The following is a 16370-nucleotide window of genomic DNA, read 5'->3' as shown; positions in this document are numbered from 1 at the left end:
TTCATTCAGCAAATATGTTTTTCAGTCTTCGTTCCATCTTAAACCTTAGAGATATAAAGGTATATTGGATTCTACCGATGTCTAGAGTTTCTTTTTGTCTAATTCATAGGTCTAATAGTCTCAGGGCCAAATTGGTTGTAATGTCATAAAATATAAAATTTTGTGCATTCTCCTAAGGATTTAATACTGTATTGGTGAATAGAGGAGAGAACATAAAGCAAAGAATTTTTATATATTATTCTCTAAGAAAATAAACAGTAATAAATATTTCATTCTATTTATTGACATACTTTCTAAACATTCTGAGTTTTTACCTTTCAATAAGTAGTTGATGCTTACCACATCTGAACAAAATGTACAGACCTCTTTAGAATTGTATGTTCTATTTTATTAAAAAACATTTTGCTCAATCCATAATTCAGTCAAAATATAATTTATTGGATTAGAAATATAAAATAGACACAAATGGTATATATAAATTCTAGTACATATGAGTGAGATTCTGGGCTCAGATTCTTCAGACATTCCATGGAGACCACTACATAAATCACTTAATTAAGTCAGAACACTAGAACAATTCCAAATCCCATTCCATAACTGCCAATAAAAAACGGTAACTGAAATCCTCCATGGCAAAAATCATCCATACGAATGGGATGTTTTCTCTGAGCAAAAACTAAAGTCCCACAAAAATTAAAAAAAGGAAAATTTGAATTAAAAAAAATTGCTGACTGGATATTTATTTTCTCCCTACCTGAGTTCCTTTGAGACCAGGAGGTCCAGGAGGCCCTCTGTTCCCCATGAGTCCCTGTAAAGGCAATACAAGCACACACAATAAAATTCCTAGCGCAGTTAATACTTTTTCAATAGGCATTAATCTCAGATAGACAATAGTGTTTGGTACCATTCACTTCCCACTCGGAAGCCATCGAAGTGGGCTGGGAGGACAGATAAGCAGAAAACTGCAAATCGTTCAAAAAGTTGGAAAACGTACAACATTTTTAAACAATATGTTAATGTTCACATAATCTGCTCAGTATGTTTGTTACTCTTCACCTGGATACCTTTTCATAAAAAGTACTCTTAAATTTAAAGCAACAGCCCCAATTGTTAACCTGATGCTAGTACAACAGATAGATAACAGGGTGCCCACAAAGTCTGAAAACAGATGGACAAGATACAGCGTTTTAATATCTGTTAAGAGACCAGCAAAGTCTGGGATACGTTATTCATACAAAATGTTCTTCAACCTATTTCCTTTCTTGATACAGGCCAGTAAAAAGAGAGGACAATTTGCAGAAGAAAGTAACAATCTGAACATGATTAAGAATTTTAAGATTAAAAGAAATCTTTTGTTAATCTAAGCATGTGTTGTTAAAAATCAAATGCTCTCTGAATAACAATTCATCCAAGTAACTGAAGCAAAAATCCTATTTCAGAAAGCACGCTATATCATCTATTCAACATGGCAATGTTTTTCTTCTTCAGTTCTGTTATCCTAACTATGCAATGTGCCAAAGTTTAAATCTCTTTTAAGAGCTACCTTTTGTGTTATTGTTTTTAGTGATGCTATAACCATTAATAAGTTCTATCTAACTTTTAACTGTAGCAAACAACTATGCCAAATAGCAGATCTATCTGCGTGACGGCTCTTTAGTTGGAATGCAGCAGAGTGACAAACTGCATGAGAATCTTTCCTCATGATAAATGTTGGTCTATCACTGTTATGTTCTAACACAATCAAAAAATGAAAAATTCTTCATATCATCACGGGCTTATTCTGTACCTAGCATCATTCAAGAAACTGCTTGAATTTAGGCAATAACCTATTTTGTACAGCTTTGTTATTTTTAATAGGAAGAGATGGATTAGATTATTGAAATGAGGATATACTGTCCTATCCAAGTCTGGATTAACATTCATCTTTTTTTTTTTTTTCCAGACAAAAGCATTCTAATTTTTCTGAAGGAAACACTCTTTCCCCATGTGGTTTGAGGGGAGGTGACCCTACCCATGACTAAATTTAAGGGTGGATATGTGACATGGACCTAAGTCAGCATATTCTACATTCCTAGAAACAGTGGTTGGTTCAGTAATGAGCCAAGAACCCAAATTAGTTTAAAGAAAATTTTTGACTACAGTGGAACAACTGGGAAGACAGAATAGCATTAAGGATGATGTAAATCTAAACAGCAGGAAACCATGAAGGGGAGAACGCCTGAGAATGAAATCAAGAATTAACAAATGTAGTGACTGGGTTCTGCTGATATTCTGGGGGGTCATGGGTACAGTTCTGTTGGAATTCCTCAACTTCTTATACATATTTTTAGTTGAGTTTCCATTACTTACAACGGAAAGAGTCCTGATTGATACAATGATTCCTAACTCTTAATACCCAAAACACTCTTTTAGAACTCTAAGTGACAAGTTTTAAATGTTTAGACTGACTGAAGGGCAGAATGAGAAGGCTGTGATGTTTAAATTTCACCACAGGAGAGCTAACATTTAATTATTTACTTCATGTGTTCATTCGTTTTTTTCATCAGACATTTTATTAATTTTCTACTATGTGTGAGGTCCAATAAACAGCACCACATCAGGCCTGGAGTATACAAATATAAGTAAGACACAGTCCCTGCTCTCAAGAATTCATGCAACTGGCAGCAGGTGTTGCCCTGAGCCCCAGGGCAGATTCTCTGGTACCTCATGCAGGCAAGACTGGGAGGCGGCCAGTTCTGGAGACCGGATTCTAACACCCGGTTCAGTGGAGGAGGGTGGGACCTCTCTAATCACGTGGTCCCAAATGGGCACTAACCAGAGGGCTGCCTTCTGCTGCCCTCCCTGCCCCTGTCCTGCTTTAAGTGGTTGGTGCCGAGTGCTGTCTCTATGGCCTGACCCTCCCTCTGCTCCTGGCCAGAACTAGCTTTTTTTTTTTTCTTACAAAACGAAATTTTATTTGATCAAGGTACTCTGATGACATAAACTAGATTCAAAGTTGCAACGCCTAGCTGATTCCATCTCCCTGGCAGTCTCAGTGCTCTGCCAGGGGACCTCAAGGGTCCTGAGGAGCTCAATTTAAAAACCACTGGACCTGATGGTCCCCCCAAAAAAGTTACAAGAGAGAAAACAATTACAAGTAACAAAATGGCAGTATAAATCCCTTCCTTATGAGTAACAAAATGGCAGTATAATCCCTTCCTTATGAGTAACTACTTTTAAATTAAAGTCTGCAAGCAAGATTTAAAGTGGCTGAATGAATGAATCAATCAATCAATAAAAGGTCTATAGTTGGATCTATAAGAGACTAACTTTAGATTTAAGGACACACATAGGATGAAAGTGAAAGGAGGGAAACAATAGTCCATGCAAATGATAACCACAAGAGAGCAGGGTGCCACACTTGTCCTGGAGTTTCAACCTGAAGGATGAGCTTCAGGTTTGCCACACATGCAGAGGCTACAGGGATGCTCTCAGTGACTGTATCTGGGAGACACCATTCTTGCTCTTCCCTTTGGCCTCATCACAGTTCACTGGTACCTCCAGGAAAAAAGCCTATATACTCATCTAAAGCCCTGATTTCTGAAACTGTCACCCAGGGGATATCTCTAGATCTCACAGTCCAGAGGTCAGCAGGACTTATAACTGCAGTCCCACCGGGCAAATACTATTAAATTATCTCCATACTTTCATAGTTGCTCCCTACGAAGCTGACTTCCAATCAGCCTGAAATTATGTGCTGACTGAAATCTCTCCCACTGGGAAGTTGACAGGTCTTGGCACATCTTCAACAACTGGGACCTATGAAGACTAAACCAGGCTACTTAGACCATCACAAAGGATGGAGAGACAACCAAGAGCCAGGGCAAGGCTGAATGGTAAGGTTCATCTTCTACACAAGCCCACTCCTTCAAGACTGGGAGAGGTAGCTTTCCTGCTTAATACATAGAAACAAACACAGAAAGTCAAGAAACATGAGGAAACACAGGAGTATATTCCACATATACACAAAAAAGAAAAAACCTCAGAAAAAGATCTTAAAGAAATGGAAATGAGTATCTAGCTGATAAAGAATTCAATGTAATGGGGAAAAAAAAAGACTTACTAAACTCGGGGGGAAAATGAATGAACACAATGAAAACATCAACAAAGAGACAGAAAATATCAGAAAGTACCAAACAGAAATCACAGAACTGAAAAATGCAGTGACTCAGTTGAAAAATACACCAGAGGTGCTCAACAGCAGACCAGACAGAGCAGAAGAGTGGATGAGTGACCTCGAAGATACGGTGCTGGAACTCACCCAAACAGAGTAGCAAAAGAAAGAAAAAAATGTTGTGAAGACAGCTCTGAAGGCAACCATGGGACAACATCAAGCAGAATAACATTCACATCACAGGGGTCCCAGAAGGAGAAGAGAGTGAGAAAAGGGCACAAAACTTACTCAAAAAAACAATGGCTAAAAAATTCCCTAACCTGGGAAAAGAGACAGACATTCAGGTCCAGGAAGTAGAGAGAGTTTCAAATAAGATGAACACAAAGAGATCCATACAAGACATATTATAGTTAAAGTGTCAAAAGTTAAAGACAGAATCTTAAAAGCAGGAAGAGAAAAATGACTTGTTACATGTAATAGATCCCCCACAAGATATTCAACTGATTTTCAGCAGAAATTTTGCAGGCCAGAAGGGTGGCATGATATATTTGAAGTGCTAAAAGTTGAAACTAACTTCCAAACAAGAATACTCTACCCAGCAAAGTTATTATTTAGAACTGAAGGAGAGAGAGTGTTTTCCAGACAAGCAAAAGATAAGAGTTCATCATCACTAAACTGGCCTTACAGGAAGTGTTAAAGGGATTCCTTTAAAGTGAAAAGAAAAGGCACTAACTAGCTACAAGAAGACATGAAAATAAAAATGTCACTGGGAAGGGCAAATATAGAGTAAAGGCAGTGGATTAACCACTTACAGTGCTAGTATGAAGGTTGAAAGACAAAAGAAGTTGAATTAACAATGACTATAACAATTAGTTTAAGAACACACAAAAAAGATGTAAAATATTATGTTAAAAACAAAATATAAGGGGAAGGAGTAAAAATAAAGAATTTTTTAGAATGTGTTCAAACTTAAGTTGCTATCAACTTAAAACAGGCTGCTATACATATATCGGCTGTTACACGTAAAACTCATGGTAACCACAAACCAAAAACTTATAGTAGATACACAAAAGTTAACAAGGAAGTAATCTAACACTAAAGAAAGTCATCAAATCACAAAGGAAAAGAACAAGAGAAAAAGAAAGGAACAGAGAAATACAAAAACAATCAACAAGATGTCAATAAGTACATACCGATCAATAATTACTTTAAATGTAAATGGACTAAATTCTCCAATCAGAAGACAAAGAATGGCTGAATGAATTAAAAATAAACATGACTCATATGTTGCCTACAAGAGACTCAATTCAGATGTAAGGGCACACAAAGTGAAGGGATGGAAAAGATACTTCATCCAAATGAAATATGAAGAAAGCTGGTTTAGCTATACTCATATCAGACAAAATGGACTTTAAAGACTAATAAAAGACAAAGAAGGGCATTATATAATGATAAAGGGGTCTATCCAACAAGAGGATATATATTTGTAAATATTTATGTATCCAACAAAGGAGCATTTAAATATATAGAGAAAATATTAACTGACTTAAAGTGAGAAACTGATAAAAGGTTCACTGGTGAATTCTACCAAACATATAAAGAGCTAATGCCTAGTCTTCTCAAACTCTTCAAAAAAAAAGCTGAAGAGGAGGGGATGCTTCCAAACTCATTTCACAAGGCTAGTATTACCCTAATACTAAAGTTCAAAAGGAACGACACAAGAAAAGAAAATTACAGACCATTGTTCCTGACGAACATAGATGCAAAAATCCTCAACAAAATATTAGCAAATTGAATATAACAATACATTAGTTGGGGAGAGGGACAGATTAGTTGTATGGGATTAATGGACACAAACTACTATACATAAAATAAACAATAAGGATTTACTGTACAGCACAGGAAATTATACCCAGTAACTTGTAATAACCTATAACAGAATGTAATTTGCAAAGAAAAAAACCGAATCACTATGCCATATACCTGTTACTAACACAATATTGTAAATCACTGTAAATCAACTATACTTCAATTTAAAAAAAAAAAAACCAATACATTAAAAGAAGCAAACATCAAGATCAAGTGGGATTTATTCCAGGGATGCAAGGATGATTCAACATCTGTGCGTCAAATCAATCAAGGTGACACACCACAGTAACAAACTAAAAGATAAAAATCATAAATTAATGGGCAAAGGACTTGAACAGAAGTAAGACGTACAAATGGCCAAGAGGTATATGAAAAATTGCTCATCACTAGTCACCAGGGAAATGGAAATCAAAGCCATAATGAGGGTCAACCTCACACCTGCTAGGATGGCCACTATAAAACAAACAGAAAATAACAAGCATTGGCAAGGATGTACAGAAACATAAACCCTTGTGCACTGTTGGCGAGAATGTAAATTGGTGCAGCCGCTGTGAAAATAGTATGGCAATTCCTCCAAAATTAAAATAGAACTACCATATGATCTAGTCATCCTAGTTCTGGATACTTATACAAAAGAATCAGAAACAGGATTCGAGGAGATGTCTGCACTCCCATGTTCACTGCAGCATTACTTACAATAGCATATACAGGCATTCCTCCTTTTATTGTTTCACTTTATTGCACTTTGCAGATTCTGTGTTTTTCACAGATTGAAACTTTGTGGCAACCCTGCATTGTCAGATGATGGTTAGCATTTTTTAGTAATGAAGTATTTTAAAATTAAAGTATGTATAGTTTTTAGACATAATGCTATTGCACACAGTAGACTATAGTATAATCAGAACTTTTATATGCAATGGGAAACCAAAAAACTGGTGTGACTCAATTTTTGTGACATTTGCTTTATTGCAGTGGTCTGGAACTGAAACCGCAAAAGCTCTGAGGAAAGCACATAGGTGGAAATGTCCACTGATGGATGAATGGATAAAGAAAATGCAGATTTTTGGACTACTGGATAATGGACTATTATCATTCAGCCTTTAAAAAGAAGGAAATTCTGACATAGGCTACAATAAGAGAAGAACCTTGAAGACCTTATGCTAAGTAAAATAAGCCAGTCACAGAAAGACAAATAACGCATGTTTCTCCTCGTATCGGGTACCTAAAGTAGTCAGGCTCACGGAAGCGGGAAGTAGCATGGTGGCTGCCAGGGGTTGGGGGAGGTGGAAATTGGGAGCTGCTGTTATATAGGTACAGAGTGTCAGTCACGCAAGATGAAAATGTTCTACAGATCTGCTGTGCAAAAATATGCATATAGTTAACAATCCTGTACTGTACACTTAAACATTTTTAAGACAGTAGACATTATGTTTTACTTTTTTTTTTAACCACACACACACAAAAATCTTCCATGTGTTTATCAGCATTCAAACTTCCCAACTTTCTATTTAAAATCTGCCACCATCTACCTCCTAACTTTTTCTCTTTGTAAGTTAGGCTTATTTCCACGTTTCCACCCTTGGGTTGACTTTGTCCCTGTGGCACAGAATCTCTCATCCCTTGGATCTACTTGGCCAAATCCAATTCATCCAAGTCAAATTCCAATTTCTCTATCAAGTCTCCTCAGGAGAAATGGCCACATAAATTATTCTCCTCTCTAAGCTCCTTGCTCCCTTATTATATGCTGCCTAGTTTGCTTTTTAACTTTTCACATGTGGAAATCTCATGTTTCCAGTGGATTACACGTTCCTAGTAGACAGAAGAGCATGTTTTAATCTTGTTTTCAAGTAATTGCTTAACGAAGTCCATGGCCCATTGTACAACCTCAACAAATATTTTTCAACTGACTAAATGCTGCCTGGAAAATAAAACAGTTAAAATAAGAAACCTGTGTACAAAAATCTTCATTTGGGGATGTGACTCCTCAGGGCTGGGTTGAGGTGATCTCAGAGAATTATCTAGAGGATGCATTTTCCTCTTAACAAGTTTAGCACATTTCTATACAGATAAACACATGACATATTTTAATAATTCAGTGTAAAAATTATTTCCATATATTATATAACAAAACCTCACAAATAGGCTTCCTCTAAAAACTTACCAAGGATGTTATACAACAGACAGGAATAGCCTGTTTTACCGTCCTTAATTCCACAGCCAAACTAACAACATAAACCATTATGGCAACAAATAAATTATTCCTCTGTTTACTGGAGAAGAGAGAATATTTATTGAGTACTCACTTTCTGCAGTCAGCACAAGGGATGTGGTTTTTGTTAATGTTATGGGATGCATGAAAGCAGACTGCTAAATTGGGTAGCTCTCAAGAAGGCTTGCTGAAGTATGTTTTGTTTCTATGTATACATATTACATATACACACAACCCCACATCCAATGGAACCATAATTAACACGAGTTTCCAATGTTAGTTTGAGGTTTTTAGCCAGCTGGCAGAAAATGAAGAGAAAATAAAGAGAAAATAAAAGGCTTCTTTACTGCTGTGCCAAATTGCTCTGGAAGGAACCCAATTTGTTTGCAAATAGGGTAACCACGTATTTCAAATAGAGTGCACATGATTTTCCTGATGACTACCTTGTACAGCCTCAACAGAATTTTGATAATTTATATTTCCCCCACTTTCCAAATAAGACATGTATATGAAAGTAAAGGAAGTTGTAAGATGCTTCCATGATATAGTGTACACAGCTAAAGAAACACATCGTGCTAATAAGGTCAGTTTGTTTGGCTCTATTTTTTCCCTTCTGTTTCTAGAAACAATTTCAAGGCCATTAAGAAGGATGAAGAAGAGAGACAAAAAAGATTCTTCCCAATCTATAGAACATGAAATCATATTCCTCTTCCTTTAAAATTTCCTGGTTCTTTTGATGAAATCATCTCTTCTAAGATATTTTAAAATTCAGTGATATGTAGAAAATCAATTAGTCTCAGAATATTGGTGCTGATGAGGCTACAAACTCAACTTTATTGAAAAAACTTTAGATAAACTGATCCACAAAGTAATTATTATTCACTGAAAATTCAATCACTGATATTTATTATAATGCCTGATTTCAGGTCTTTTGTCCCAGTTTTAAACATTGTAATTTTAAGACAAAAGGCAGTAAAGAGAAGGAAGTTTTAAAGATCACTATTATAATAATATTCAAGAGGTCAGTTGGCTCTCTTTAGTTCTCCGACATTTTTCTTGATAAAATTTCAAGAGAAACAAAATTTCCAAACTGAAAAGGATTTACAAAGCTTTCCTGTTCTTCACATAGTATGATGTGCATACTTAAAAACATTAAGTTCAGGGGGAGGGGCAAGATAGGGGTGGGGAATAAGAGGTACAAACTATTATACATAAAATAAATAAGCTATGAGGATATACTGCACAGCACAGGGAATATAGTCAATATTTTATAATAACTATAAAAGGAGTAGAACCTTTAAAAATTGTGAATTGCTATGTTGCACACCTGTAATATATAATATTGTACATCAACTGTACTTCAATAAAAAAATTTTTTTTAATTAAGGAAGCCTACAGAAGAAAAAAAAAAAACACATTAAGTTCAATTATCACTTCCTCTCGAAATAATTCCAGTTTCCTAAGGCAGAATCTGTCACTCAATTATCTAGGCTCTCACAGCAGCACTTCAGCAACTCTTTTATATATATGAAAGCACTTCTTATGACATTTGTAATTTTTTTAATCTCTTACTAAATTGTAATCTCATCCAGGTGAGGGGCCATAGTTCAGAAATCTTTGTAATCCCACATTGAGTACTTGGCCTAAAACATAAAGGAAACCTAATAAATGTTAAATGAATCAATTACTGAATGAATGGATAAGTGAATGTGTTTATATATACATCAAGTTCAAATTCCTAAGTACACATGAGAAATTCTCAACTCCATTCTCTCTCCTACCTCCCTCTCTCAATGTCCCTTCATGCTACTATTTCTACTTTTGGGCTTGGTTTACTACTAGATATTGATTATTTTCATCTTGGTGTCAAACAGATGCCTCAAACTAAACATACCCAGAATCAAATTTCTTGTCTTCCCCATCTGCCAAACCTGCTCCCCCTTCTGAGTTCCTTATTTAAGTCAATGACGTCAGTAACCCAAGTTACAGTCTCAGTTTTCTCTGACTTCTCTTTCTCCCCTCACCTTCAGTGAATCAGTTACCAAGCAGTATTGTTTGTATTTCCAAATCAGCTTTTAAATACAGCTATTCAATCAATCATCCATTCAGCCAATATCTGTTGTGTTCCTATTATGTACTATGGATATTATTATGATTACTGTGATGTGTTTAAAGCCAATTAGTGTCTTTTCTGAAAAAGCTCATCTTCTAATAGAGAGATAAGCAAATCAGTGGTTATAACAGATGAAGATAAGTGCTTGGTAGATTTTTTTTTTTTTTTGGAATACAGAGAAGAGACATCTCAATTTGATTTGGAAGAAACAGGAAAAGCTTCCTGGGCAGAGTGGCATGTGATGTGCAGGTGTTAGCTAGATGAAGTAGGGCACAGGAAGGCAGAGAGATATCCAGACAAGAACAGCATACAGGAAGCTGTGGGATCCGAACAAGTCCGGCATGGTTTAGTACTCTAAGTAGTTTACCCGGAGTACTGCTTCTGGCAGAATAATGGGAGAAGTGATGGTATGACAGAGTTAGAGGAGAGAGTAGGTCATAAAGAACCTTGTGTACAAAGTAAAGAATTAGAAGCCTTTAACCTGGAAGCTATGGAGATACTTAAGGATTTAAATACAAGAGTGACAGGATGAGATTTATGCAAACATTGTTACATCAGTATTTTGGACGTAGATTTGAAGAAATGCCAGACTGGAGGCAGGAAGAACAATTAGAGGCTATTGCACTAATCCTGGTGAGGAATAAATAGGGCCTAAACTAAAATACTGGCAGTGAAAAATGGCTTGAAGGGTAGAGAAGGGAAATTTTGAGTCAAAAGAGAGATCAGGATAAAGGTGATAACTGATGGACTGAATGATGTCATTCAGGAGTCAGTAGAGTGTTTGATACAAAACATGTGAAACTTGAATAATGAGGAGGAGGAATACTTGGGGACAGAAAGGAAGGTGGAAATGTGGCTGTATATACATATATAGGGAGCGTTTGTAGATGGCCAGAAGTGTTGCCAGATAAAACACAGGATGCGCAAATTTGAATTTCACATAAACAATGAATAACTTTTAGGATAAATATGTTCCAAATACTGAGCCATCATCCTCTCACAAGCTTCTGTTTCCTGAATTCCATTCATCTCATCTGTCTGTCTGCAAATTCCTACCCATTCATCATGTCAGCTTAAGTGCTACCTTCTCCACAAAGCATAATCTGAGACCCCTAATGCTATGCTCACACAGCATCACATATTATATATTATTCCTATGGTTATTATAAAGAATTCCTGCGTATCCTTCTCTAGATGTTAAGATTCCTGAAAGTAAGGACAAGGACTTTACATCTTTGTTGCCCTAGGGTCTAGTAAATGGCTGTCACGTAAGAGGCAGCCAGTAAATATTTGCTAATTAGATAAATGTCCCATTGCATTTCAGATCTTTATAATTTCTTTTCTAGCTTTTTCTAGCTCATTTCTTTGCCTTCAGTTTCTTTCCTGTTCAAACCTACCTCCATGCTGATATAAGTGGTATCTTTTTAAAACATAAATCACTGAGGATACTTTACTACTTAAAAACTTTTGATTATTTCATGGTCCAGTGTTGATGGTCTGAAAACTTCTCCACAACTGAATCCCAAAACTAAGCAGTTAAGAGCTCAGATTTTGAAGCCATGTCTGGGTTAGGATTCTGGCTAAGTCACTTCATAGTTATGTGACTATGAGGGGAATAACTTAACTGTCTATAAAATGTGGATAATATCTACCTCCTAAAGCTGTTGTGAAGATTAACTGAGATGCCTGGGAAACATTTACTATGGTACTTGATGCTACAGTACGCTAACAAATACAGCCACTATTAATTTCCTTTCCAGCTTCATCTCCTAACGCTTTCTCTCTAGTCACACTAATAACTTTCCACAGCAGCTACACTTCATGAACTGCCAGTTCTCCAAGCTCCAGGCTATTTCATCATTCCGTGTCTTTATTCACAATACTTTATTTTATAATGCCCATTCTATGTCAGCTGCTTGGCAAGGCTTGGTATTTAAAATTTTGCTGTGGATAATTTCTAGTATATATACACAAAAGTAAAGGCAGTTAGAGATCATTGTTTCTTCAGATATTTCTGTGCTATGTGTAAGTTCCAGAACACCACAGGCCTTTTATTTTAATCAGTGGCTATTTTGAGGGCCCTAAAGGGCTTTAGTGGTCAGAAAACTCTCATCCACTTATTGTATGTTACAGATTTTTAGCATTTTTAAATTTTTTCACCTCTTCTAAAAAAATCCTTTTTTGTGATTTATGTGCTTTTCACCCTATTCCAAGTCCAGACTAAACCAGGAAAATCATTTTCAATGACCTGAACCTAAGAGATTATACAAACATACTCCTACCAAACAAATGATACCAAAAGAACAACCAGACATGCAGCTACTTCCTGATCATTTCGAACAAGCTGCACAAGGTTTTTTAAATGCACCTGAGACAGCTAAAAAATATCCAGAGATGTTCTGATATTTCTAAAATCTATTTTTACCCATACATGGAGATTCAAGATTATAAAACTGTAGATATCACCCTTTCTTTCTTACTTTCTTTCTTTCTCTTTTTCTTTTTTTACCTTTGATCCTTCAGGGCCGTTTTGTCCAGGAATCCCAATATCTCCTGGAAAACCCTAGGGAACATAAAAAGATAGTTTATTTTACAGCAAATTACTTTAAATCTATTAAGCATATAAAAATTCCCTTTGCCTTTCTTTGATGCCCAGGTAAAACAATTTATCCTCCGCAAAACCTCAGTATTAAAGAGTAATTGTTAGGTAGTTGTCTGCCATTGCAATACCAAATTTATGAAGAGTATTACAACAGAGCTTACTTCATCAGTTATTCACAAATTCTCAGACTCCCGAAAAATTCTCTAATCCAGTCTATGAGATTTTTGAAATCTTATTCAAAATCATCCACAACTTGGAAAAAAAAAAAAAAGGGCAAAAAGATACATAACAGATCTTTTCAGTGTCACATGGGACCCAGAGCCACCCAAGGATTAGGAGAATATACTTTGTTAGATTCACTGTTTACTGATTATTTGTTAGTTTATAGATTTTTGTTAGGTAGAGATGCAAATAACTTCTATCTGATGAAAAAAATAACCCCAAAGGTTATGGCTAAATAGACAGGATATTAATCAGTTTTGTATCTAACTCAACTATCTTATTCTAACATTTCCATATTTAACTGTCTATAAATAACTCAAATGCTATTTGAATTTGTCTTAACATCTTACTGGTTTCATAACTAATATTTGAATAAAGTCTTTGACCTGATGTTTACTTCATATTTGCCTGAAAATCATAATTTCACCTTTTTTGGAAATTATGCTTTAGGAATCTAAAACAGTTGTCTCAAGAAACAGAAATGGACCAAAGTGTTAAATCTATACTGGGAAAAGGCCAAGAAAGTTGCTCTGATATGGTTAGATCAATATTTTTACTGAAAAAATACATTAGATGAAATTCATCATAATCAGTTTCAATATTGGTAATAAGCTAATAATTTTAGTTTTACTTGTATTTTGTCACAGATAAAGCTGTTTCAGTATTTCCTTCTGACATGGTCAACAGAATAAAAAGTAAGACAAATACAAGAATCATCATCTTTAAAAGTAAAGAAGACTGCAATGAAGCATGAAGGCCAGCTGGAAAAGAAAGCTAAGTGGAGGAGTCTATATGAAGGTAATTAAAATGCCCACAAGTAAGACGCAACAACAAGGGAGATTCTGGAATGCTCATCCAAAAAAAAAAAAAAATCAAAAGTAAGTGGTATCAACTCATCCAGTCTGGATGAGAACAGAAGTGCCTTGATTTCACTTTAAAACTTGGATTCTTGAAGAAAAATATTACTTGGGGAGATTTCTGGCAAGAGAAAAGGCAGTGGTACAGAAAGACTGGTCATAGGATCGGATTTCTGGAAGTTTTAGAGCAGAGTATGTTTAACACAGACATGCTGATTGCTTTTCTAACTAAAGGAAATCAGGTTCACCTCCATCTTCTCTGTCTTGAATAATTTCCCCTTATCTTTCTCCCCTGGAACCTCAAGTTTTAAATAGAAGATGGAATAATACATTACGTGCAAATCTTTCTTTGATCCCCAATGCCCTGGGTTATGTTCCTTCTAAGACTCTTACACCATTCTAGGGTCCTGCAAGTTTATCTAATGTAGTGTTTTGTTTTCCTCTTCAGACTGTAGATTCCTTTAGGGCAGTTTCATCTCTTATTAAACACCATATCCGGAGACTAGTATAATGCTGGCACAATGAGGTATCACCTCACACCAGTCAGAATGGCCATCATTCAAAAATCCACAAATGACAAATGCTGGAGAGGCTGTGGAAAAAGGGGAACCATCCTACACTGCTGGTGGGAATGCAGTTCGGTGCAGCCACTGTGGAAAACAGTGTGGAGATTCCTCAAAAGACTAGGAATAGACTTACTGTATGACCCACGAATCCCGCTCCTGGGCTTGTATCCAGAAGGAACCCTACTTCAGGATGACACCTGCACCCCAATGTTCACAGCGGCACTATTTACAATAGCCAAAACATGGAAACAGCCTAAATGTCCATCAACAGGTGACTGGATAAAGATGTGGTACGTTTATACAATGGAATACTACTCAGCCATAAAACCCGACAACATAATGCCATTTGCAGCAACATGGATGTTCCTGGAGAATGTCATTCTAAGTGAAGTAAGCCAGAAAGAGAAAGAAAAATACCATATGAGATCGCTCATATGTGGAATCTAAAAAAAACAAAAACAAAAACAAAAACAAAACAAACAAAGAAAAACAAAGCGTAAATGCAGGACAGAAATAGACTTATAGACAGAGAATACAGACTTGTGGTTGCCAGAGGGGGTGGAGGGTGGGAAGGGATAGACTAGGATTTCAAAATTGTAGAATAGATAAACAAGATTATACTGTATAGCACAGGGAAATATACACAAAATGTTATGGTAGCTCACAGAGAAAAAAATGTGACAATGAGTGTGTATATGTCCATGTATGACTGAAAAATTGTGCTGAACACGAATTTGACACAACATTGTAAAATGATTATAAATCAATAAAAAATGTTAAAAAAAAGAAATTAAAAAAATTTATTGAGATATAATTGACATAACATTGTATTAGTTTTAGGTATATAACGTAGTGATTTGATATGTGTTTATTGTGAAATGATACGCAATTATTTTAATGACATGCATTATATTTTCTACTCACAGCCCATCTCAATTTGAACTATACATTTTCATCAGAGTTGATGTGTATTTAAGTGTCATAAAGTTGAAAATGTAGATTCACATATTGAAGTTGTTCTAAACCATACTTAAGTTTTCCGGGAACAGACTTGAATTGCCAGTGTTTTAATTTAAATTTTAATCAGGTAAAATTAAAAATTTCATTTCCCCACTTGCAACAAGTCCTTTTTAAGTGTTCAGTGGCCCCACGTGGCTGGTGGGCTCTGAGTTGGACATGACAGTTCCAGAGGAATGCATGTTGGATTGGCAGGACAGGGAGTGGCATCGATACTCTTCTGTTCACCTAGGGCTCTTCCATCAGGGTTTGCTCATGTCTTCGGCTCTCTAAGAAAAATTCCCAGCTACCATATTTACTGTGGGCATGCTGTGGGGATGACTTCCACTGCACCATACAGTGTACATCAGGGTTGGTTGGGAAGCCACCCATGATGAGCATTATGGACTGAGGGATTTATTATAGGACTTAGTCATTACACAGTCGAGGGAGGAGGGCGGGGCTTGAAAGGAATGATTGTTTCTTTTGAAAACAAAAGGACAACATGGCTGGTGGCTACTTTTGGCCACTGGTTCACAGCATACCCACAGATAAATTCATAAATCCTGTCCACCCTTCAGATGAGGTTGGGACATCTTACCATACTAGAAAGCAAGAAAGCTGTGAAAGCTATCAAATCTGGAGTTATGTTAAAAGAACTCTGGGAGCTTGAAGAGGATCTAATTGGCCAGATGTGGGACAATATGAGCTTCAATAAGGATAAAAACTGCAATGGACTGAAACATGTCCAATATGTTTAAATTCAGAAGTTCATAATGATAC

The 16370-nt window shown here is 36.1% G+C and overlaps 1 protein-coding gene across 11 annotated transcripts in view; it reads right to left on the bottom strand.

The window, feature by feature from the left end:
- The window catches only part of COL24A1 (collagen type XXIV alpha 1 chain), a 338176-nt gene that overhangs the window by 170996 nt on the left and 150810 nt on the right, over window positions 1-16370 (bottom strand). For all 11 annotated transcript variants that reach the window (XM_074376091.1, XM_074376094.1, XM_074376086.1 and 8 more), the window contains 2 exons: window positions 12854-12907; window positions 755-808 (listed from right to left, as the gene is read on the bottom strand). In XM_074376091.1, coding sequence (XP_074232192.1) covers window positions 755-808; window positions 12854-12907 — 108 coding nt within the window. The remainder of the gene's footprint in view (window positions 1-754; window positions 809-12853; window positions 12908-16370) is intronic.

This window comes from Camelus bactrianus, chromosome 13 (genome assembly GCF_048773025.1).
Source record: "Camelus bactrianus isolate YW-2024 breed Bactrian camel chromosome 13, ASM4877302v1, whole genome shotgun sequence".
NCBI classification, from domain to species: domain Eukaryota; kingdom Metazoa; phylum Chordata; class Mammalia; order Artiodactyla; family Camelidae; genus Camelus; species Camelus bactrianus.
Note: the sequence above shows the minus strand (reverse complement) of the source record. Positions and strands in the feature narration are given on the sequence as shown.